At 54.0% G+C, this 24,287-nt stretch overlaps 1 protein-coding gene across 10 annotated transcripts in view; it reads left to right on the top strand.

Moving 5' to 3' along the window:
* The window catches only part of ABCC8 (ATP binding cassette subfamily C member 8), a 68,936-nt gene extending 44,887 nt beyond the window's left edge, over window positions 1-24,049 (top strand). For 2 of the 10 annotated variants that reach the window (XM_059709052.1, XM_059709049.1), the window contains exons 17-39: window positions 2,133-2,165; window positions 3,657-3,692; window positions 4,578-4,676; window positions 5,766-5,850; window positions 6,538-6,618; window positions 8,241-8,378; window positions 9,843-9,968; window positions 10,983-11,082; window positions 11,310-11,551; window positions 11,644-11,810; window positions 12,884-12,953; window positions 13,663-13,820; window positions 15,515-15,607; window positions 18,706-18,808; window positions 19,378-19,491; window positions 19,831-19,951; window positions 20,082-20,212; window positions 21,104-21,182; window positions 21,355-21,463; window positions 21,770-21,873; window positions 22,641-22,774; window positions 23,220-23,282; window positions 23,807-24,049. In XM_059709052.1, the coding sequence (XP_059565035.1) occupies window positions 2,133-2,165; window positions 3,657-3,692; window positions 4,578-4,676; window positions 5,766-5,850; window positions 6,538-6,618; window positions 8,241-8,378; window positions 9,843-9,968; window positions 10,983-11,082; window positions 11,310-11,551; window positions 11,644-11,810; window positions 12,884-12,953; window positions 13,663-13,820; window positions 15,515-15,607; window positions 18,706-18,808; window positions 19,378-19,491; window positions 19,831-19,951; window positions 20,082-20,212; window positions 21,104-21,182; window positions 21,355-21,463; window positions 21,770-21,873; window positions 22,641-22,774; window positions 23,220-23,282; window positions 23,807-23,944 (2,524 nt within the window). In that variant the 3' untranslated portion in view covers window positions 23,945-24,049. Of the gene's footprint in view, window positions 1-2,129; window positions 2,166-3,656; window positions 3,693-4,577; window positions 4,677-5,765; window positions 5,851-6,537; window positions 6,619-8,240; window positions 8,379-9,842; window positions 9,969-10,982; window positions 11,083-11,309; window positions 11,552-11,643; window positions 11,811-12,883; window positions 12,954-13,662; window positions 13,821-15,514; window positions 15,608-18,705; window positions 18,809-19,377; window positions 19,492-19,830; window positions 19,952-20,081; window positions 20,213-20,689; window positions 20,880-21,103; window positions 21,184-21,354; window positions 21,464-21,769; window positions 21,874-22,640; window positions 22,775-23,219; window positions 23,283-23,733 lie in introns of those variants that run through there. The other 8 variants (XM_059709051.1, XM_059709048.1, XM_059709046.1 and 5 more) reach the window with 6 other exon arrangements.
* The last annotated feature ends 238 nt before the right edge of the window (window positions 24,050-24,287 follow it).

Below are 24,287 nucleotides of genomic sequence, written 5' to 3'. Positions count from 1 at the left end.
GCTCATGGCTGGCTAGAGGGAAGGATATTGGGCTTGGAAAACTGGAGAAATTGTCTGTTCAGCTCAGTGCTTGTTCCCCAAAGCGCAAGCATGGGAGAATGTCCCCAACACTCACTGAAGAGCCCAGTAATCAGTGAGAGAAAGTGTGTGCCACATATACCATTCTTTACTTTTCAGGTTAAAACACAGACATATACATCTTGAAAGGCTCATTCTAGGGAAGCTGGGACTATACTAGACAGAGGAGAGGAAGAACCTGGATTCACTCCAGCTTCCCCCTCCTCCCAGCTCTGTACCATTGGGCACATTATGCAAACTTTAACCCTCAGTTTCCCCATCTGTAAAATGGGGATACTGACACCTGTTTCTAGGGTTGCTGTGAGGATGAAGTGGTGAATATAAGCAACTTCACTCCGTGCCTGGCATGAGGACACCTACATTGCATGCTAGTCCCCGCCCTTCTTCCCAAAGGATTAACATGTCAGTTAACAACCTCCGTTTATTACAGATCTGTCGTGTGCTCTGCACTGTGGGGGTTGAAAGATGCTCTTCCTGCCTTAAAATCCCACTGGGAGAAAAGACTTGCACAGGAGCTGATTAGAGAGAGAGCGAGTCCATTATAAGGGCTAATTGAGCAGCCCAGACAATGGTGCAAACTGAATTAGGGCAGAGAGAACTCACTGTGGGCCTTGTCCTCGGGGAGCCCGCAGATGCGCTTTCCTCCAGATAAATGACGGCCTTTGCAACTCTGGAAGCAATCAAGGCAGGAGGCTCCACAGATAAGCTTATCTGGGCTGTGGCCGCACAATGGGAATTTGTAAGCTTGGATTTTTTTATCCTGCTCACGTTACCAGCTTGTCCATAAATTACAGCTATCTGATGGTTTAGGGACCCAACGTTGGGTTGGGTTGAGAGAATGGAGTGAGACCACAGAGATTGGAGGCAAGTGATGACATATCCATCAGGGTCTCCAGTCAGCCCTGCCCCTCAGCTGGAGACAGAAAAGAACTTCCTCATTTCCTCAGGCCGCTTTCTGCCCGTTTTCTGTCCATTCTGACAAGAAGGCATTTATCAGAGCTATGGCACGGCAATCGCAGTGAAGTTATGTGGCATGGTCATTAAGAATATGGAGCCTTGGAGTCGGACAAATCTATTTTCTCTGCTGCTTGCCGGCTCTGTGACTTTGGGCAAGTTACTTCGCCTCTCTGCACCTCACTGTCTTCGTAAAGTGGGGACAGTCAAAACACACCTCCTTCTTGTGGTTCTTTTGAGCTTTAAAATAGATAGTGCTGTCCCAGTGCTCATCACAGTGCTTATAACAGCTCAGTAAGTGTTAGCTGGTTTCAGCATTGTTACGTAAGATCTACTTGAAAGCAGATTCCTTTTCCCCAAATGCGCCTGTCAAAGTACACATCTCGTTGGCAGGAGGCTGCTTCTGAAAGGCTGAGAGATGGCCTGCGGCAGAAGAAAGAGCATTGGTACCAAAATTCAGGTCACCTCACTCAGCGTTTTAAAAAACACGTTTATGTCCGGCCTCTGTGGCTCAGTGGTTGAGCATCGACCCATGAAACAAAAAACACGTTTACTAGGATCCACAGTAAGCAATGCATTTTACATCACAGTCCACTACATTCATTTATTCCTTGATAAACAAGAGAAACAATTGCACACAAAAAATTACATACCTTGACCACCCCGATTTGGTGGTGGTGTTTTTTTCAGTGCAGTTGCAATTCACTTATTTCAGATGCACTTATTGGATCTCATTCCATGGTTTGGAAACACTGTGGGAAATGATTATGACCCTGGAAAAGTCCCTTTCCCTCACTGAACTTTAGTTTTCCCAACTATAAGCTGATGTTGGTGCCAGCCAGCCAGCCTCACTGCTGCTCTGACCGTGCCAGGAGCACTGGTGAAGCCCTTGCTAGCTGGGAGGGTGCCCACCCAGCTTCCAGAGAGCGGAGATTGAGAACAGCAGTGTGTGCCCCACGGAAGCCACTTGGGACACTGGGAATGGGCGGGGAGTGGGGACAGTGGGGATTGCTTCTCCCCAAAGACCCAGGGTGATGGAGAGAAAGTCAATGGAGAGAGAAGTAACAGGTGCTCTTTCCCTCCCATTTGTGCCCCAGCAGCCTTCCTGACAGCGAGACGGGAGAGGACCCCAGGTACAACCTCGGAACTGAGTTGGAAGCTGGTTGGTCTGGATAAAGGAAGGGTTGGGTGTGGGGCACAGCGGGGGTGGGGGGTGCTTATGGTGGTGGGGATACTGATTATGGATTCAGGGGTGTGGCATTAAAATCTCCTGGCGGATAGAGTCAGAAAGTAGGTTTGTGGTTGCCACTGAGTTGGGGAGGAGGCAGGAAGGGAGGGACTACTAATGGGTGCAGGGTTTATTTAAGGGTGATAAGAATGTTCTGGAATTAGATCGGGGTGATGGTTGTACAACTTTGTGAATTTAAAAAAACAAAACAAAACACTGAATTGGATAAGAAATATGTTCAAGAAAGGACACTTAGAAAACATTTGTCAAAAATGGCCCTAGGGGGTGATCATGAGAAAAAAAGTTGAGAAACATGGCTGTAAAGAGAGGAGGTGGGTATCCCCCAGACCAGACAAAACATTTGGTCTTGCTGCTTTATGTTCTTGTCTTAAAAATCAAAGTGAAATCGATTAGTGGGGCTCTGAGACTCTCAAAACTCTCCCTAAGCTCACCTCTCCCAAGAACATTCAAACACACTGAGGTGGTGGAGGTCAGGACTGGAAAGAGTGACTCAACTATGTAGGTTTAAGGTCTGGCCTTCGCTCTCTGACACTAGAGTTCCATGTCCCTGTCTTTCTCTGCCCTTTCTCCCACCTTGTCCCCAAGTGCCAGGGTGTGATGACAGGCCCAGCCTCTCTAGCCATAGTGACCATAGTTCTTGAGCCAAAAATCGGGCCTCGTGGTGTGTGATAAGTAGGCTTGTGTGGATGAGAATAACAGGACAGAATAGTTGGTCCTGGAGCAGGTCAGGTCAGCCCAGGGCACGTGGGCACCGCAGCTGACCGGGTCTCTCGGGGCAGATCCCAGATTCCTCTGTTGTCTTCTGAGAGGACCATGTGGGGCTGAAAATCACCCCTTCTCAGTTCTCTAGGTGCCACCTGAGTTTCATCAGCCATGGGTTCCCACCCCCAAACTGCAGGCAACAATGTCGCCTGCCCAGCCAGGCCTGGCTCCAGCCAGACAGCACTCCCTGTCCCAGCTGTTGATGCAGCCGTGTCAGCCTGAGACCTCGGCCGGTGCACTTGAGCCCTGATGCAGAGGCTGGGTCTGGAGGAGCCACATGTTGGTCCTCTTACTCTTCCGATGCAAGAAGTCCCCTTCCCCCATGAGCCTACACCAATGGTGGCTTTCCCCCATTCTCCCCTTTACCCTTCCCGGGGAACCCTCCTTACCTACCCCACATGGATTCTGGACACTTCTGGGGTTCTGGCAGTGGAGGCTCCCCCTGGATGGCCACGCCCCACTCTCACACCCCTCCATGCAGCTTTGTGGCTGCAGACGTGGTCACAGGGATGATAAAGACTCTTGTGCTGGGTTTGAGGGAGCTCGAAATGTCTGCAGAGAGCTCAGTCCACTCACGTGAACCCTGAAAATGCATCTTTCTTCCCTGCTGCAGCCCAGAGCGGGAGCCGGCAGCCGAGGCGGACCTCAGGTACTGTGCCCCGGGAGCACTGCCCTCCAGGCCCGGCTTCCTCAGGGGGGTCTCAGGCCAAGGAGAACTGTGGAGGGCAGGCCCCAGGAAGGAGCCATACAGGGCTCTGTGCTCCGAGGGGTGGTTTGGAAGCCACGGCGCATCAAGCTGCTCCTTCCCACCAGGTCATTTTTTAAAAAATATTTTTAAATGATTTCGGAGAGAAGAGGGAGAGGGAGAGAGATAGAAACACCAATGGTGAGAGAGAATCATTGATCGGCTGCCTCCCACACACCCCACACTGGGGATCGAGCCTGCAACCCCCGGCACATGAACTCCGGTTCATAGGTGGATGCTCAACCACTGAGCCACACCAGTCGGGCCCCACCAGGTCATTTTTATCTGTTGCTCATCTTTTCCTTTTCTTTTTTAATTTGAGGGGTGGGGGGTAGCCTTCAAAAATTGCATCATACTAAGTGAGGTTTCCTTGGCTCCACTTTCTTTAAAAGTTCCACTTGGAGAGTTACCTGCTCATTTCAAAGTTGAATGGTTTGAGAGCGATTCAGTGAAGGGGAAACCAGAGGTCCAGTGTTTGCTTGGTTCCCTCCTGGCTCTGGGTAGGACTCAGGAAGGGGTACAGTCTGCAGGGGTGGGGCATGTGGGGTGTAGGGCAGGGAAGGGCCAAGGTCCCCCCAGTCAGCTAATACCCAACACCCAACACCCAAGCCTGCCTCAGGCCCTGGGGAAGGAGCCGTCACCAGGGGCCACACAGCAGATTTCCGCCAACTGCACCTCCCACCTTAGTGCCGCCCCACCCACCTGCTCAGGCCTAAGCCATCACCTGGACAAGTGCCTCTGAGAATGCGCCCTGAAAATGCCTCCCTACTCCCACCCTGCTTTTCCCAGGAAGAGAGGCCCCGTGGCCTATGCTTCTCAGAAACCGTGGCTGCTAAACGCCACCGTGGAGGAGAACATCACCTTTGAGAGTCCCTTCAACAAACAACGGTAAAAGCCTCTGACAGGGAGGTGGGCTGGGGAGGGAGAAATTGACCGTGGGCAGCATTAGCTACCTGCACCAGCCCCCAAGCCCCAGCCCTCTGCCCTGCCCCTCCATCCATGCCCCACACCCAGCCGTCCACGCTCCAGCCGGCTTAGCTGACTCCAGCCTGGTCCATATGGTCCATCCGGAAACAATTCAGATGAGCCCGGGCATCAGGCAGCCCTACTGCCGTGTGAGAGGGCGGGAGGCAGGGAGGTGCGGCAGCCCTGCTGCCCTCTCCTGTGGCTGGCGGGAAGGCCGACCCAGCTCCCCACGAGTCTCTGTGCTCATGATTTCCTACCCTCCCCCCACCCCCCGCTCCTCGGCCTGTGCACTCTTTCCCCTCCAGTGAACAATAACCACTGACACTGGCTGAGCTCTTACCAGACCCAGTGCCACGCTCTTTGTACACGTGACTTCCTCTAATGCTCACAGCAATTCCAGAGGGCAGGTACTATTCGCATTCTCGTTTTGCAGGTGAGGAAACCAAGGCTCAGAAAGCCTAGGTAACTTGCCCAAGGCCACGCAGCCACTAAGTGAAGAAATGGGTCTCAAATCCAAGGCTGCCTGATACCCAAGTGCATGTCACCCAGACACTCTGATGCCTCCTCTGTGCACCCTGGCTGGCACCTGCCAGGTGAAGAGCTGGCCCGAGAAGTACGAGAGGAGCAGGCTGGGCAAATATTTGACCAGCCATTATCACTACTGCTTAAACCAACCAGCAGTAATTTTCCCTGGCAGCGTCCCAAGCGTGGGCTCTGACTGTCACTCTTCCCACTGCACAGGGGCCCTGGGCCCTCTCTTGTCACTTGTGTGGTATATTTGCTGCCATCTAATTCCATCCTTCAAATATTTAACTTGCTCCAAGCCCATGGAGCATGCTGCCCTCAGCTGTTTTTAAGCTCACATGGTGTTTGCTTGCACCCAAGCAGGAGACCCATTAAAGCCATTGCTCACCCTGGCACAGCTGCCTGGAGGCTAATGACCCCCTGCCAGTGCTCAGGCCCCGCTCTGGTCAGGCTGAGCAGCTGTGTCCCCGCCCCACCCCACTCCAGGTACAAGATGGTCATCGAAGCCTGCTCCCTGCAGCCGGACATCGACATCCTGCCCCATGGAGACCAGACCCAGATTGGGGAACGGGTTAGTAGACCCTCCAAGGGGTTGTCTCAAAACTGGGGACCTCAACCTCCCCTGCTCCCCACCCATCACCACCACCAGGCCCAGACACTTGTCATGGAGAGCAGGTACTTGGGAAATGAGAGAGGATGAAGCAGAGGGTGCAGAGCTTCCTGCAATGGGGTCAAAATCATCTCCTTGAACCCAGGCTGGGGGCTGTCCATGGCAAGTTTCCAGCCCTCCTTGGTGCAGAAAGCTTACCACCTTCCCAGGCTGGAGATGACTGACATCTCCTTCGTTCAGGCCCCGGGGATATACTGGGAGCTCCCACAGCATTGTGCTAGGCTTGGGGTTATGCTCTGTTCACTCCCCAGACGGGGCCCCTCCTCCACAGCTTAGACCGTAGGATTCTCCAGTGGCCGTCCTCCTTGCGTATAATGAAACCCCTACATCCTCTGTCTTGGTTTTTGATGAGTCATCATATGGTCCCTAGCACTTATATGATGACTCATCAAGGACTTGGAGATTATATGCCCCACTTCCCACTGAATTCAGGGAACATTTAAGTGCCTTCTCTCTGCAAAGTGAGGGGGGAACAAAGAGATGGACAGAGCCAGGCCTCCATCCCAGAGAGCTCACAGTCGAGTAGGTGCCAGGACAGTCTCTCCTGAGGGCTATGAGGGCGTGACCTTTCCTCCCCTTTGGTGACAGGGCATCAACCTGTCTGGTGGTCAGCGCCAGCGAATCAGCGTGGCCCGAGCCCTCTACCAGCATACCAACGTCGTCTTCCTGGTGAGTGCACCAGCCAGCACCTCCCTAGGGGCCCTCGTGTCTGGCTTGCCTCCCTGGTTCATTGCCTACACACACACACACACACACACACACACACACACACACCATCACCAACTACCTCCCTCTTCAGGAACAAACTTCTCCTGCCAGAGATATTACTTATTCATCTGATTAATGGGGAAACTGAGACAAGGATAGTGCAAATGGCCCACTGTGGACTTCACACTGAGCTCCACAGTAGCCATGAGGGAAGACAAGTAGTAGTGACAGGCCACTTCTCTGTAGGAGAGCCCAACCTATCAGTACTTACTTAGCCTGACTGTGAGAATGACTAGTACATTGAGTGTGTGCTGCCACTTCCCATCTTGTGCCCACAGCAGACATTGCTAGTTGATCACAGAATTTTTCCCACAGAAACTTAACTTGTCCTCGGAATCCTTCTCAACATAGTACTCCGGGTAACCACTAGCCATCAGACATGAGAGCAAACTTATTAGCTATCCGTGTCCTACTTCATGCCAAGTTCTTTGTTAGGTGCCTTGGTTGATACTGGAAAACCACTGGCCTCAAAGGTGCAGATAGGGAGGAAGAACTTAACTCTACTCAAGAGCCACAGCCCAGCTGAGAGTCAAAGTGTGTGGCACCAACTACAAGGAGCCTTGTCCAGGAAGACAACTGTGAGGACTAGGGTACTCAGGGAAGGCTTCCTGGAGGAGGGCCTTGAAGTGTGGATCGCTTAAACAAGAGGAAAGAGGGGGCCATTTAGAGAGAGAATTGGAAGAGGAACCTCAGGTCTCTGATCCCAGCTTTATTCTCTCTTCTCCACAACACACATAAACACTCCCTACTAAACACATGTCATTATGTCAGGTTCACAGTCTGTGACTGACTCATGTACAGCACTTCACAAAGTCCTGGCTCATTCAGGATCCCATGTGAACTTTAAACAACCTTGTTAGAAAGAAGTAAAGTGGATATTTTAGTTGATTTCAGCAAACTTTATTAAGGTACTACTCTGTACCAGGCACAAGAAGGTCTCAGTTTTCTTTTGGGGGGAAAAGGGGAGCCTCAGTTCTTAGGGGCCTCATGTACATAAATATCAGATCTGGCTTTGGGCAGAGTATCGGTGGAACAGAGAGGAGGGAAGGCTAGGTGTGGGGGTCAGGAAAGGACACAGGAAGAGCCAGTGCTTGGGTGGAACACTGAAGGATGAGTAGGAGTTCGCCAGGCAGACAAAAGGTACATCAGACTCCAGGCAGAGGGAATAGTCTAGACAAAGGCCTGGAATCGCAAGTTTCCTGGAAACCTGAAGTGTAGGGAACTTGGGCGAGATAGATGAGCAGTGAGATTGAAAGGAAGACTGAGCAGGTTGTAAAGGGCCTGGATTCCCATGATAAGGAATTCAGGCTTCATAGACTATGGGGAACCACTGTGTGAGAATGATAGCTGATAACAGCCCCGTTTTAAGATGAGGCAACTGAGGCCCAGAGAGCTGAGGTACATTGTCCAAGGCCACACAGCTAATTAGTCCCTAGACCAGAGCTGATATAACTCTGCTGGTTTTTGCACTCACTGTCACCCCCTCCCTTTGCACTTGCCCCTACCTTCTCCTCTCTGTCCAGGATGATCCCTTCTCAGCTCTGGATGTCCACCTGAGTGACCACCTGATGCAGGCCGGGATCCTCGAGCTCCTCAGAGACGATAAGAGGACGGTGGTCCTAGTGACCCACAAACTACAATACCTGCCGCACGCAGACTGGGTGAGGGGCCACAGGGACATCAAGCTGTGGGGGGCTGAGGTGGGAGAGGCAGTCTGGCATCTTCTAAGAAGTTAATGAGATGTCTCATAGCAGTGTCTGAGCGGAAGAGATCAGCACTGGATGGCTTCGTGCAGACTGGGCAGATCAGGGAGACCTGCACAGCCCAAGGGTTTGCTATCACCTAGAGCTGCAGGCATTCCCATCCTGGCCTGGGTACCACAAGGGCTGGCTCTGAGAAATCTCAGGAAGAAGTAGACATTCAGTTCCTACCTTCTGCATCCTGCTCAGTTACATATCTCATCCCCCTGGCCTTTGGGATGCCCACTGGATGGGAAAACCAGCTTCCTGCCATCCGGTGGGTCAGATTCAAGTTGATTTTACTCTCCCCTCTGTGTGCCTTCGTTTTCCCATCTGGAAACAAACGATAGCAGTAGTAACAGGAACTTCCATATTATCGGTGGAATGCAATTTTGTGAACCCCACATTTAACTAAATCCACATACCCCTCAACATCTACACACAGTTACTTTTTAATTCATTGGAAAACACTTCGTTTTTAAGATGGAAATCACTTGGCTTTTGACATCTGGGCCTTGCCTAAACCCTATTCAGAGTTGCCCCTGAAAATTGAGGTCCTCCCTAAGCTTCAGGTCTGCCTGTGCCAATTGGCCCTTCTAATCCTCCCCAAATAAGTCTCCCTTCTACATGTAGCGAGACCCTCCCTTCACTATGAAAAAGGGGGAAAAGTCCAAATCACACACACACAAAAAAGCTATTAAAACAGGTGCAGGTTCATGTCTGAGTTTCCATGGTGACCTTAACGAGATTGCATGACAATCCTTAATCCAAAGAAGGGAAGCATCGAGGTGCCTGGTTTCTTGGAGTATCAGTGGATAGGACTCCTGTTACCCCTCCCTAAACCCCCAGGGGGTGTTTGTGGGTGAGAGGAGCAGGGGTAGGTATCTAAACTAATCACAAGTCCACATGAGTGTGAAACACTGAGTGTCACAAATAAAATAAGTTTTATTGATTTCAAAGAGGCGTGGCCACACATTTAAGCCAACAGGTGCTTTGCCAAAGCTGGCGGAACCTCTCAGACCTGCCTTCAGAAGGAGCTAAGGATAGAGTGCAATGAGCCCATTAAGTGTACAAAAACACCTGCCACAGCTGCCTTGCAGATAACCAGGCAGCTTGACCAGGATGCACAAAGTTGCTCTGCAAACCTCCTATCAACCATGGGCAACCATTGAGAAATACCCCCCAGATGTACCAAACCCTAAATCCTGGGAGTATGTTGGTGAGGGTAGGTTATCACTACTAGCTTGCTGCAGTGGGCATACCAGAGGCCATTTGTGGTGGGAAAAGGATGTATATGTCCACCTCTGACTCCTCAGTCAGGTGGGGTGTGACCTCCACTCCATATCCCCAGCCAGCCCTCAGCAGGGTTTGTTACTGCCTTCCCAGATCATCGCCATGAAGGATGGCACCATCCAGAGGGAGGGCACGCTCAAGGACTTCCAGAGGTCTGAGTGCCAGCTCTTTGAGCACTGGAAGACCCTCATGAACCGGCAGGACCAAGAGCTGGAGAAGGTGGGTATATCCTTGGACCAAGCAGCCACCGCCTGAGAAGAAGGTTCTGCTAGACCTAACCTTATAAACGCCTTCCTGCCCTTGCTCGTCCCAGGAAACCCCCCAAAGGACAGATGCGAGAGCGGAGTATAAACTTGCTCCTATCAGAGTTTGAACAGTATCTGTGCCCACTACCCAAGGCAGAATCAGGAGGATGCCCTCCCCTTATCCTGAGATAGTCAGATACCGTTTACTTTACAGTTTCAGAAAATCAATTCAAACTGGCTAAGCAAAGAAAAAAAAGGGGGGGGGAGATTAAGGATTATTGTCATGAAACCAGAAAGTCCAGGGTATCCTAACCTCAGATAGAGCTGGATCCAGGCAGCTAAACAATGTCACCAGGGATCTGTTTCTCCGCATCCCTTAGCTCTGCTCCCCTCAAATTGGCTTCATTCCCATGGTAGCTGTGAGGGCCATTGGCAGTTTCAGGTTTACATTCTCACAGATCAACAACTGTCAGAAAGAGAGTGCCTCTTCCAGGATTGTTTAGCAAAAGTCCCAGGGCTGACCCTCATTGGTCCAATTTGGTCAGGTGCCCACCTCTGAACAAATCATTGTGGCCAAGGATGTGGAATGTGAGGATTGGCCAGTGCTGTGTCATATGCCCACCCCTGGAGCCAGGGAGAATTGCCTGCCCTCCCATATCACAGACTAAGAATAGGGGAGAAGTATCTCCCCAGGGACTTTGGGGAGTTGTTAGCTGATGGAGGAGGCAGTACGGGGGGTGGGGGTGGGGGGCTGTAGGTGATCAATGGGGGATAAAAAGGGATGTATGTAATACTTTCAACAATAAAGAATAATTTTTTTAAAAGACAGAGAAAGAGAAGGCAGTACAAACATGTGTCCATCTGGACCCTTCTAGAGGCAGGGGCAACCTGGAAATTCACCCTGTTCATTACCAGGGGTGGTTGCCCCCATCCTCTCTTTTCCCTCTGCACACCTGGGGACATTAGCCAGGCCCCATTTGTCTTTCAGGAGACCATCGTGGAGAGAAAAGTCCCGGAGCCACCCCAGGGCCTGCCCCGGGCCATGTCCTCGAGAGATGGCCTCCTGCAGGATGAGGAAGAGGAGGAAGGTACAGACAGTGGGACGGGGAGCGCAATCATGGCCTGAGGCCTAGCCATTCCCTGGGAGGCTAAGGTTTGAGTCCGGAGGGTGGTAAGATAGTATGCCTTTGATTTTACCCTTTCCCCTCTGTGTGCCTGAGTCTGCCCATCTGTAAGTGGGGAGAACATGCCCCCTGCTCCACCCTCAGAGGACTGTGAAATGTGAAGCCACAGGGTGGGTTCTTGTGGCCTGCAGAGGAGGCAGCCGAGAGTGAGGAGGAGGACAACCTGTCGTCGGTGCTGCACCAGCGCGCCAAGATCCCATGGAGAGCCTGCGCCAAGTATTTGTCGTCTGCCGGCATCCTGCTCTTGTCGCTGCTCGTCTTCTCCCAGCTGCTCAAGCACATGGTCTTGGTGGCCATTGACTACTGGCTGGCCAAGTGGACGGACAGCGCCCTGACTCTGAGCCCCATGGCCAGGAACTGCTCCCTCAGCCAGGTGGGGCCAGCAGCCCCAGGGCAAGGGCCTGGGGGGGTGGGGGTGAGCCATAGACACCCCCGGGACTCTGCCTCATTTTCTGCCTGGCCCAGGAATGCTCCCTTGACCAGACCGTCTACGCCTTGGTGTTCACGGTGCTCTGCAGCCTCGGCATCATGCTCTGCCTCGTCACATCTGTCACAGTAGAGTGGACGGGGCTGAAGGTGGCCAAGAAGTTGCACCGCAGCCTGCTGAACCAGATCATCCTGGCTCCCATGAGGTACCCCTCTCCCCCACCACGCTGGGGCTGTGGGCAAGTCACTATTATGTAGGCCTCAGTCATCCCATCTTTAAAATGGGGATATACAATCTCTGTCACAAGCTGTTGGGCATGACTCAAGGAGCCTCAAGTGTTTGTAAAAGTGCCCTCCTCAATGCAGAAAACAGAAGGAAATGGGCATTTATTCAGCCAGACACAGTGCTAGGCATTTTATATGGTTGACTCATCTAGTTATCATAACAGTCTTCCAAAGAGAGGTTCTGCAGGCTCTGCATAAATGTTAGTTTCCCTTCCCTAGGCAGGTACCATCTGCCTGTCTCCAACCACAAGTTCAGCTCTCCTCCTCTCTGTCCTCCCTCTGCCAGACTGCAGGTTCTGACACTGGGCACATGGTGTAGCTGCTCTAATCTTCTGTAATGACATGGATAAAAACCCTAAAGACCACTTGGTATAAAAGAAGTCACTGCCCAGCTGGCAAGCCAATTCGGCTTAAGAATCCACAGGCCAACAGGTTATCTGGCCCCACCCTTGTCAATGCCAGACCTCACCACCTGACTCCATTATTTACTTTTCAGCCTCTCTGTGGCCCAGAGAGATGGCCTCAAAGTTTATTTACCCTCTATTTGTCCCATATCTGGGGGTCTGAAATGCTCTAGTTGGGGTTAGGCCGGCTCTGTGTCACAGCTTGAGTGATGACAGACAGAGTGGCCTTGCAGGGTCAGCCAGGTGACAGGGTGTCCCCAGGGCCCTGTTCCCCTGACTGGTTGTCTCTTGGAGAGGACTCTATGTCCCGGGGAGGACAGCTGCTGAGTGAGTCAGGCCTGGGGAGCAGCTGAGGAAGGTGGCAGTGGTCACACATGGGCTTGATAGTAAGAGAGGCCAGGAAGGGGCCAGCACCCCTTTGGGCTGCTGCGGGAATTCTCAGGGACTCAGGCCAGATGGCTATAGACCTGCAAAGGTTAGACCCAGGGATGACTCCAGAGACACCAAAATGAAAGAAATAACTACCCTCATTCAATAAACAGAAAAGAAATCAGTAAACAAATGAGTGACTTCTTCTGGTTGCCTCTTAGGTTTTTTGAGACCACGCCCCTCGGAAGCATCCTGAACAGATTTTCATCTGATTGCAATACCATCGACCAGGTACACAGGACTGTGACCCAGTCCTCCAGTTTGGAGAGAGGCCAGGCCCCTGTCTGTTGCTGGCTTCCCCAGATCCGGTGACCTGGGCCCTGGGGGAGGAACCCAGTGGGCCCCAATCTGATTATAATGCTGCCCATGCCCCCCTGTGAGGCCTTCATAATAGGGCTGAGGGAAACCACATCCGGTTGGCTTCCATCCAAGAGCCCCCTGGCTCACTCTAGGAAGGTTCCAACATATTCCAAACCAAGGTGACTGATTTTTAAAAAATATATCTTTTTATTGATTTAGAGAGGAAGGGAGAGGGAGAGAGAAATAGAAACATCAATGGTGAGATAGAATCATTGATTGGCTGCCTCCTGCACACCCCACACTGTAGAACGAGCCCGAAATCTGGGCATATGCCCTGACCAGGAATCTAACCATGACCTCCTGGTTCATAGGTCAATGCTCAACCACTGAGCCACACTGGCTGGGCCAAGGTGACTTTGTAGAGAATATTTATTTTGATTCAGCCTGTGTTCTTTATTTACCATCGTACTAGATAGTGAGAAGGCAAAGTCCTGCCTCCTGCCCTCAGGGAGCTCACAGTGAAGCTGGAGAGATAAGACGGGTGCCTATAATAGTGTGAGAGAGCAAAACCTGGCAGCAAGTAACACACTGAACGTCATCAAATATGGAAACTCCCCTCCTCTCTCTCTCCCTCCCTCAGCACATCCCATCCACGCTGGAGTGCCTGAGCCGCTCCACCCTGCTCTGTGTCTCGGCCCTGGCCGTCATCTCCTACGTCACACCCGTGTTCCTCGTGGCCCTCCTGCCCCTGGCCATCGTGTGCTACTTCATCCAGAAGTACTTCCGGGTGGCGTCCAGGTGGTGGCATCATTTGTCAGCCTCCGAGGTTGGGGGGGAGGGGGGCGGGGAGGTGCTTTGCAATGGCAGTTTGGTACTCTGGTTAGTCTTTACCATAGAAGTAGTAGGGTCTTGTTCCCCATGCAAAGGAAAACAGACATGAAGGAAATGAAGTATTCATATTCCACTCTCCTAATGTAAGCCTGTGTCAGCACACGGGCTGCAGCTAATACCTGGACTGTTTCCTTGGGAGCTATGGTCAGGAATGGAACTGCTAGGTCCGGGGGTATGTGCGTGCTTATGCCCTTCATTCATTTTGCCAGAATGCGTCTCAGGAGGGTTGTAGGAGTCCCGTGACCAGGCAGATTGCCGATGCGTGAAGTCAGAGGGCACCTGATGTGAGGGGTGTTATGGCAACCACACATCCCAGCTGCGTGGGTCAGGAGCCTCCTCACCAGGGAGTCGCTCACCACCAGCCTCATGATCACATTTGCCCTCAGGGCCTTGGAGCCACGCACGCCTCTTTTCTCCTCAAAATTTTCTCAGAACATTCCCTAGGAATTTTTTCTGGGAACAATTCCATTTAACTCCTAGAGTCAAAGGATCTCAGGGACAATTTTAAAGAACCTCTAGGCCAGCGTTTCTCAAGATGCCAATTACAACCTAGCCATGGGTCATGAAATCAGTATCATAGCTTATAAGCAGCAGTTAAAAAGAAAAGAAATAAAACGGAAAATATCAGACCATATTCACATAGTAACAGTAAGCTTTCCTTCATGGAAGCTTTGTTTGGTAGCATAGGGGTGTGTTATGATATAAAATGTATTTCTTACTATGAGTTATGGTGAGAAAGATTAAGTACCTTTCCCAAGTGCAAAAGTTGATTAAAAACTGGAGTCAAAATGCTGATTAGCAATAATAATAATTAAATTTAGGTACATTTTGGCCTCAATCACCTTGACCAAAGGATCAAGTCTTGTATAAATTGCGTTTTGCCTATTTGGTCCAGAATCCCCTGGTACCCACAATGTATCCATAGTGCACTGACATTCACAAAACATGGTGGCTGTTTAAACACTACAAGCTGTTTTACAAAGTGCATTTCCTCTGCCCGGGTAACGGCCCTGTTCCCCTAGCACCCACTGTGGTCCTGGGGACGGTTTGTCCAGAAAAGCTGCTTTCTGCATCCCAGCCTGTCGAGGTGCAGCTGTGGAGAGCAGGAGCAATGCTGTTTCCATGGCAACTGCTGGCCTTGTCCCCTCTAGGAGTTCTTTAGAGTCTGACCTGACCTGTGATGTGCTGAAATCTATTGTGGTTATTGGGGAGGGACTGGAAGCTTTGGGGTTGCCTTTCTGTTCCTTCGGCCAGCTGTCTCAGGCTCAGGTTGTTCACCTGTGCAAGGGAACTAACCGTGCCTGCCCAGCCTCCCTGCAGAGAGAGGCTATGCAGCAGAAGCACAGGGGCAGAGGTGTAGAGGAGGGTCGGTGATGCCCAGGATAGCAGTGACTGTGCCAGCATGCGGGTTAAGCACTTTACTTACACGAGCTGTCCAGTCCTCGCAACTGCTTGATGGGGTGGTACCATTGACTGAGCGACTGAGATCTAGAGAGGCAAAGCCATTTGCCCACATGGTTAAAGGGGTGGAGCTCGGATGCAGACCCAAGCTGAGCCCGGAGCCTGCCCTCCTAACCATTCCGCTCTGTTCCCCGGCACAGGGACCTGCAGCAGCTGGATGACACCACCCAGCTCCCACTGCTCTCGCACTTTGCTGAAACTGTGGAAGGCCTCATTACCATCCGGGCCTTCAGGTACCAGATTCACCCCAGGGCGGGTAGCGGGGTGGCTGCGGGGTGTGGGTGGGGGGAGGCCCGGGTCACAGGTCATGAGATTCAGTTCTCAGAGCTCCACTTAGGAAGGCCCAGGGCATACATCTCCAAACCCCTCCTCAAACCCCAAGGCCCAGATCACGTCCCCCAGACTGTCAGGGCAGGTGGGCTCCACTGTATGATCCAGAGAGGAAAACTCAGCCCCACAGCCAAGCCTGGGCCCCCTGTGACCTAAGGCAGAATTTCAGAACAAACGAGGCTGGGACAAGTACTCACATATCAATGTAGAAAGGACCTTACGTCATATGGGCAAGTATGAGGCCATCTTTGAGAATCTCCTAGCTCTGGCCGGTGTGTTCAATGGATAGCGCATCAGCCTGCACACCAAAGGATCATGGGTTGGATTCACAGTCAATGGCATGTACCTCCTGTAAGCCAAACACTGCTGAGTTCTTTCCGTGCCCATCTCATTCATTCTGCCCTGCAATCCGAGGTAGTGACAGTGATTATTCCCATTTCTCAGACAAGGAAACTGAGACTCAGAGAGCTTATATTACTGTTCTGTGTAAGGCCCCTCAGCACCCAGGCTTGAATCTGCTCATTCGTTCAACAACCTTTACTGAGCATGCACCGTGTGCTAAGCCCCATGCCAGGCACTAAAACAGAGATGAGTCAGATGAGCCCTTGACCTGGAGGCGCTTATAGTCCAGACTTTGAGCAGGCCAGGAAAAACCCATGTGACAGGTACTCTGAAAGTGCCTGGCTGGACACAAGCTGTGGGAGCACACAAAGGGAGGGCAGTCATGGAGGGCTTCACAGAGGAGGTAGCAATGGAGCTAGGACTCAAAGGGTGGACAGAATTCACCAGGCTGGAGGAATGCCCTGAAAACGTCAGTGCCCCTGCCATCGTCTTGCCATCCTGAGTTGTGATGTTGGGCTGGGCGGGAACATTGAGGCTGCCGGGGGGGGGGGGGGGGGGGGAGACTGTTATATTCATCTCTGACTGATACATTAGTGCATCTTTCTTCCAGCCAGACAGGTCAGACACCCCTGACCCAGATAGTTGGGCTCTGGCATTTAAGCCTCAACCAGAGAATGAATCCAGGTTATTTTTAGGATGGCATAGCTGTGCAGGGTGTGACGGGAGCCCTGCGACACCAAGCCCTGTGTCTAAGAGTAACCCTAGGGCCCAAGGACCAGCTGGGAGGGTCCAAGGAGGTTGACATCTTCTCCCCTAGCCCCCAAAGTCCAGCTGCAGCCCTGGGAGAGATGCCCGGGTCCCTGGAGTTCACACCTTGGGACATCTGGGGCCAGTGGGAGAGCCTCTTAGGGGTCTTGTCTGAGTAAAACAGAGCGCCACTCCGGTCTTGGCTCTGCTCCCTGGTCATCCCCTGCCCCCTGCAAGCCTGTGCTGTCTCCCATCCAGAGACTCCTTGGAGCCTGACATATGACTCTAGGGCCGTGGTTCTCAACCTTCTGGCCCTTTAAATACAGTTCCTCATGTTGTGACCCAACCATAAAATTATTTTCGTTGCTACTTCATAACTGTAATGTTGCTACTGTTATGAATCGTAATGTAAATATCTGATATGCAGGATGGTCTTAGGCAACCCCTGTGAAAGGCTCATTCAACCACCAAAGGGGTCGCGACCCACAGGTTGAGAACTGCTGCTCTAGGGTCTCCTCCCTACCCCCTTATCAAGCCTGAACTTCCCCAGTTCCTTCAACTTCCAGACCCGTCGACACCCCCCGGGCCTAACCTCTACTCTAGATATTGGTGATGTCTGTCTTATAGCTGGTGTCCTGGAGGCTTCAGGCTGGGCCTAGGGCAGGCAGACCCTCTCAGTAGGATCCGGGTAAACCCAGGGGAACTGCTGCCCAGCAAGGCCTCCCCCGCATTGCACTCACACAGTGGATGGTTTTTAAATAAATGAATGAAGAACTTTATAATCATCCCTTGGATGTGTTTAATTCATTGGCTTTTGCCCAGCAGCCCACCCTGTTGAGAGCTGAGTAGCATTTACTGATTGCACACTAGCCAAGTGTCAGGCCTGCATTAAGCGTTATACCTGTGCTATTGCAGTAACTCTGCACCACAGTTACTGCAGCCCCCTACTGAGATGAAGAGAGAGGCTCAGACAGGCTGAGGAACCAATTTGAGGCTACATAGTCAGTGAGTGCTAGCGCTAGCTAGACTTGGAGCCCAGGCCTGTCTGACCTGGTTTTTCTAGGAGGCCCTGCTTTTTTCCAAAAAACCTTTTAGATGTACTGAGCACTGGGCTCAGAGGTTGTGGCAGTCCCTGTAGGAACTATTACCATCTGATGAGGAAACTGAGTCTCAGTCCACACACACAGCCAGTAAGGAGTGGGCTGGACTCCAACCTGGGTCCACATGGCCCCAAAGCTGGGGCTCTTTCCACCATCACACACCTGCCCCAGAAGCTCACACATCCTCACCCCACAGATGGTCACATACCCCTCGGACTCTCCCATCGCACACACCTGCACTCTCACATGCACATCTCACACACACACTTGATCAAGCCCTGCAGGCATAGGGTTTCACACCCGCCTCAGCCACATTACCCCACACACATCCACGTGTGCTGTGCAAATGCCCGCTGCTCACCTCAGAGATTCACTTTACTCTCCTCACACACAGAGTTCATCACAGGCCCTCCACCCAGAAATAACCAAAGCAGAACAAACACCTTCCAGGAGTGAAAAGCCAATGCCCACCAAGGCTTGTCTGGAGTCCATCTGAGTCCCTCACTGCGTCCCCGGGAGCAGTGCTGAAGCCACTTTCATTCATTCCATTATTCATCATCAAACAAGTGCCCAAGCCAGCCAGGTCTGAGGGGTGGCCAAGGAGAGTGGTGCCAGGAGCCCAGGCTGGTCAGAAAGAGGAGGCAGACCCATGTGCAGTAACCCCAGGAGAGAAGTGATGAGGGCACGAGGGCAGGAAAGAAGCCTCCAGAGTTCCTTGTACAGACAGGTCTCACCTACCCTAGAGCGTCAGGGCAGGTTCCCACAGGCTACATGGACCAAATTATTCTCTCAGACCATCATCCTCCCTCCAGGTACGAGGCCCGGTTCCAGCAGAAGCTCCTCGAATACACAGACTCTAACAACATCGCCTCCCTCTTCCTCACGGCTGCCAACAGATGGCTAGAAGTCCGCATGGCAAGTGCCACCCACCCCCATCCCGGGCCCCAGAACAGGGGCTTCTGATAGGGGTGTGGAGCTCTGCAGAGCAAGGGCCAAACATGGACCGCGGGTGGGAAGAGTGTGGAATACCACCAGCTCGTGTGCACACACAGGGTGGGCACCGAGGCCTCCTGCCTCTCCCAGCCCTGGTGGGCCTCCCAGTGTCTGACCGGAGCCCCCTCTTCTCCATGTTATTGCCTGGGGACTGCGAATCTGAGGTGCGAATAGTGAGAATAGGTGTGTGTTTAACTCTGATGAGTGTGTGTGTCTGAAGTGGGTCATATGACACATGTTGTGTACATGTGTGGGCCAGCTGGTGAGACACGTGTGCAGGTGACTGGGGAGCAGGGGGAGCATAGCTGTGTCCTGGGGCTCTTTGTCTCCTGTGGTTCCGGCCTTCACAGGCCTCCTGTGTGTGCTGACATTTACCTGAGTTTGGGGTTGGGGTTGAGTCTCAGCTGAGCTTCTCTCTGCTCTGAAGGGGAGGGGGGAGGTCACTGTGGCTTCAGCCCCCGAGGGCCCAAACCAGCTCCATCCCTCCACAGGAGTACATTGGTGCATGTGTGGTCCTCATCGCGGCCGTGACCTCCATCTCCAACTCCCTGCACAGGGGGCTCTCTGCCGGCCTGGTGGGCCTGGGCCTCACCTACGCCCTAATGGTGAGTGGCAGCGGCCAGGTCAGGGGAGGGATCAGAAACCACACTCAGGGAATCCCGGGGCACCTCTCCCAAATGAGACACCCCCGGGCCTTGCCCCAAGCTGCTCGGAGTCTGATGCCAGAGGGACCATGCAGGCAGGAGAGCCCAGGCCCCAGACGGATGGTGGGTGAGGAACTCATGTCTCCCTGTGCCTCTGGAAGGGCCACCTGAACAGCCAGCCAGTGGGCAGCAAAAGATATGGGGGGGGGAGGGACAGCCCCTCCTCAGCCATAAGAAGAGCATCCTGGTGGCCAGGGATAGACCACGTGGTCACTGATGTGCCTGGCTCGCTCCCCACAGGTCTCCAACTACCTCAACTGGATGGTGAGGAACCTGGCGGACATGGAGATCCAGCTGGGGGCCGTGAAACGCATCCACGGGCTCCTGAAAACGGAGGCAGAGAGCTACGAGGGGCTGCTGGGTGAGGGGTGCAGGAGGGCTTCTGGGGAGAGGGCCAGGAGGAGGGGACCAGGAGGGAGCCTGGGGGTAGGGTACTCCTGGATACCAGCTGTGGCCCTTGCCTGGTGGCTGACCCCCAGCCCGGCCCCCAGCACCCTCGCTGATCCCCAAGAACTGGCCGGACCAAGGGAAGATCCAGATCCAGAACCTGAGTGTGCGCTACGACAGCTCCCTGAAGCCCGTGCTGAAGCACGTCAACGCCCTCATCTCCCCAGGACAGAAGGTCAGGGCGGGGGCACAGGGCGGGCCACCCCACAGAGTCACCTCGGGGCCCTCCAGGGTCCTTCAGTTCTCACACCCATTCAGAGCCCCAGGGCCCTCACCTGACATGGCTCAGCCCACCTCTCCCATCCCTCCCTCTCCCCTTCTCCTGCTGCCCTCACTCTCTCACCCAGGAGGACACCTCAGACTCCCCTGGTTAAAGCGGCTTTGTCAGCACCCCCAAGCCCACTGCAAATGGTCAGACTGTCCCAGGGCACTGCCCCCTGAGTTTCAGAACAGGGGCTTACGGGCAGAGTGTGAGACCACCCTTGTCCCAGGGAGGGAACCCCCATCTGGTCCTCTGCCCTGCCTCTCTGACTGATTCCCTCTTCCTCACCCCCACTCTGCTCTCTCTGCCACTGCCCCTCTCCTTCCATCTTTTTGTCACTATCTCTGTCTCTGTATTCGTTCTTTATTGTCGTTTCTGTTGGTACCCAAGGGCCAGGAAGCGATGCGGACAGAGATGGCTCCAGTTTAAGGTGGGACGCACAGACACAGCCTGCACACCACACTCAGCCACCCAGGCCTCCTGCCACACCCGTGCACAGAGAGACACACTAGTGCCCCCAGCTCTCTTGCAGCCAAGCCAGGCCCACACCCAGGCCCAGGCAAATGGGCATCTACAACCTGCACTGGCTGGCGGGTCCCCATGGGAGCCCCCTCGGGACCCACTGCAGGAAACAAGTCCAAACCCGGGCCCAGCCCTGGCCAAGCAGAAGCTGCTGAGAAAGCCAGGACAAGAGGATGCGCTGTGACCCCCCCAGCCCCGCGCACCCCCATAGCTAGCACCAGAGGCTCCCGGCGCCCCCAGGCTCCCAGCACCCTCCCAGCTTACCTGCTCCTCTCTTTCCAGATTGGGATCTGCGGTCGCACCGGCAGTGGGAAGTCCTCCTTCTCTCTCGCCTTCTTCCGCATGGTGGACATGTTCGAAGGTGAGTGGCATGGCCGGCACCCCACAGGCACCCACAGCCCCCAGATGAAGCCTCGGGCCTGGTGTATGGTCAGATGCACAGGAGCCCCGGCAATCAGTGTCTTCCCCGGCATCTCATGGGGACCCCAGCCCCAGCACCATGGTGCCCCCCCTGTAGCATGGTCTCCACGCAGGGCGCATCATCATTGACGGCATCGACATCGCCAAACTGCCGCTGCACACCCTGCGCTCGCGCCTCTCCATCATCCTGCAGGACCCCGTCCTCTTCAGCGGCACCATCCGGTGAGCCCCGGGGCCCCGCCCAGGCCTGGCCCAGCTCCATCCATCGAATCTGGAGCACAAACTGGAGGGGTGAACAAGGCCAGGAGCACGAGGGGCTGGAGCTGGTTCTTCAGAGGAGTTTTACCCTCGTGCCCTTCTCTTTCTCCTTAGGCCTGGGCAGGTCCTGGTCCCTACGGGTACCCCTCCCCTCAGGTCAATCAGTTCTCACTCACTGCTCCCTTCAGCAGCCTCACGCTCTGCAAGGCCCGTGGGGATGGAGCCAGGACCCTGCTCCCCTCCCTACGGGGCTTTCCGTGTCACCCCCAGATTTAACCTGGACCCAGAGCGGAAGTGCTCCGACAGCACTCTGTGGGAGGCCCTGGAGATAGCGCAGCTGAAGCTGGTGGTGAAGGCGCTGCCAGGAGGCCTGGGTAACTACTGCGGGCTGAGCGGCTGGTGGGGCACTAACGGACGCCTGGATGTCCAAAAGGACTGAGGAGGGAAAACTCATGCCTCGGGTTTGTCCAGAGTTTGGAGTCTGAGGTCTGGCAGGACCCCAGAGACCATCTAGTCCTCGCTCTCCCCATTCAGGAGCTCAGAGGTCAAGTGACTTGCCCCGGGTCACACAATGGTCAGTTCAGGGTCTGGCACCGAGAGGACAGTGGGGGTCCCTGTGAGACAGAGCTTCCAGCTCCCCAATCCCATGGCCATACACTCAGTCCCGCCCTTCCCTGTCCACCTGCCTGCCCAGTCTTTGCGGAAAGAGGGAAAGAGAACCATCTGGGGAATCGCAAGCGCAGGGCGCTCCTGCAGGCTCCTGGGAGACTGCCCCACCCGGGTCGCTGCATTTGCTGCGGCCCCTTTGGCAGCAGAGGCCGGCCACGCCTTGGCTTCAGAGAATCACGCCACCAAGGCCCCCGCACGTGGAGCACACGCTCAGTGCACACAGCCCTCCCAGAACTGCCCAGGGCCCAGCAGCACACACTCCAGAGGGTGCTCTTCTCGTTGTAACCCATGCAGGTGGCATCCGTGTTGTTGTGTAAGGCACGGCAACCCTACACACCTGTACTCACCACACACACTCACATATTTGCTCCTGTACAGACATTTCTGAGCCCCCGCCCCCCAAGCCACACTATCTACTCTACTCACAACCCAAGATTCACTCAGCCCTGCTCCTCTCCTGGGCTGATTTCAGATGCCATCATCACAGAAGGCGGGGAGAATTTCAGCCAGGGCCAGAGGCAGCTGTTCTGCCTGGCACGGGCCTTTGTGAGGAAGACCAGCATCTTCATCATGGACGAGGCCACGGCTTCCATTGACATGGCCACGGTTGGTCCTGGGCACATCCACGGGGTTGGGGGCTTGGAGAGGGTGGGTGGCTTAGGGGGAAATTTGCATAAAGTAGCCCTGAGTTCCAAGATGTTGCCTTGAACATCAAGGCCATTTGTGGCAGACAAGGCAAAGGGCTGGGGACCCTGACTCCAGCTAGTCCTCGGGCATGTCCATAATCCACATACACACAAGCTGCACGCAGATCCACGGCAACTTCACACCTGTCCCCCACCACAGCACACCCCACATGAGCTCACAGCGCACACACACAAGCACAGAGCTGAGCTCCTTGAATGCTAGGAACCCGGCAGAGGGAGAGGGTGGGGCTAGGATTGGGGTCAGGTGGGAGCTGGGCCACAACCCTGGGCCCCACATCCCCAAAGCTAGGCCAGACCACAACCACTGGGCAGGTGAGCCAACAGCTGCTGCTCCAACCTGGCAGGAAAACATCCTCCAGAAGGTGGTGATGACGGCCTTCGCCGACCGTACCGTGGTCACCATTGCGGTAAGGGGCCCGTTGAGGGGGTGCAGGGTGGACACCCAGTGAAAGAGCAGCCCTTGGGCTCACTGGGACCTGGTAATCAAGAGGGGAGCCCGGGGCAGGGCAGGCCAGGGTAAGGAGTCCAGAAGGCTGGCAGGGACCCTGGATTGCAGGATTTAGAGTGGGGAGGATTTGTACCTGCTGTCCTCAGACCTCCCTCTCTTTCTTCAAGTTCCAAGCCCCCCTCTTCACCCTTTCCCAAGGCCCAGTGAGCTAGGCTAGGGTTACATCTCCATAGGAAATGGGGGGTGGGGGTCTCTGAGACTTGAAGCCTGAAGTCTGGGGCAGAGCTGAGACCTGGTGAAGGGAGAGGGCGTCATCAGTGAATGGGAGGCTTGGAATCACAGCCACCTCAGGAAAGGGCAGTCACGGCCGAGCCAGGACATTCTGGCCACATGCCTCCTCCTCCTCCAAGCTGCAGGAAGGATGCCCTCGGCTGCCCCGGCCTTCCCCCACCACCCTGACCAGCCCCCTCCTGCTCCATTCAGCACCGTGTGCACACCATCCTGAGTGCAGACCTGGTGATCGTCCTGAAGCGTGGCGCCATCCTCGAGTTCGACACGCCAGAGAAGCTGCTCAGCCGGAAGGACAGCGTCTTCGCCTCCTTCGTCCGTGCAGACAAGTGACCTCCCAGAGCCCAAGTGCCATCCCATGCCCCATCCTGGCCCTGCCTCCCACCTGGGTTTTCTAACTGTAAATCACTTGTAAATAAAGAGATTGATTATTTCCTACCAGAGGCCTTGGATCTGGTGGGCAGGGGCTGGGTGGACTGTGGGTCCAGTGGAGCCAGCATGATTTTGGCATCAAGCAGACCTGAAGAAGCTGTGTGAGCTCGGGCAAAGCGGCTTTCCTTGTCTGCAAAGTGAGGGTTGTATTAGCGTCCTAGGGCTGCCATCACAAAATAGCAAAGACTGTATGGCTTAAACGACAGAAATTTATTTCTGACAGCTCAGGAGGCTGGAAGTCCAA

This window comes from Myotis daubentonii, chromosome 9 (genome assembly GCF_963259705.1).
Source record: "Myotis daubentonii chromosome 9, mMyoDau2.1, whole genome shotgun sequence".
In the NCBI taxonomy this organism is placed as follows: Eukaryota; Metazoa; Chordata; class Mammalia; order Chiroptera; family Vespertilionidae; genus Myotis; species Myotis daubentonii.
This window is presented reverse-complemented; position numbering and strand designations above follow the sequence as displayed.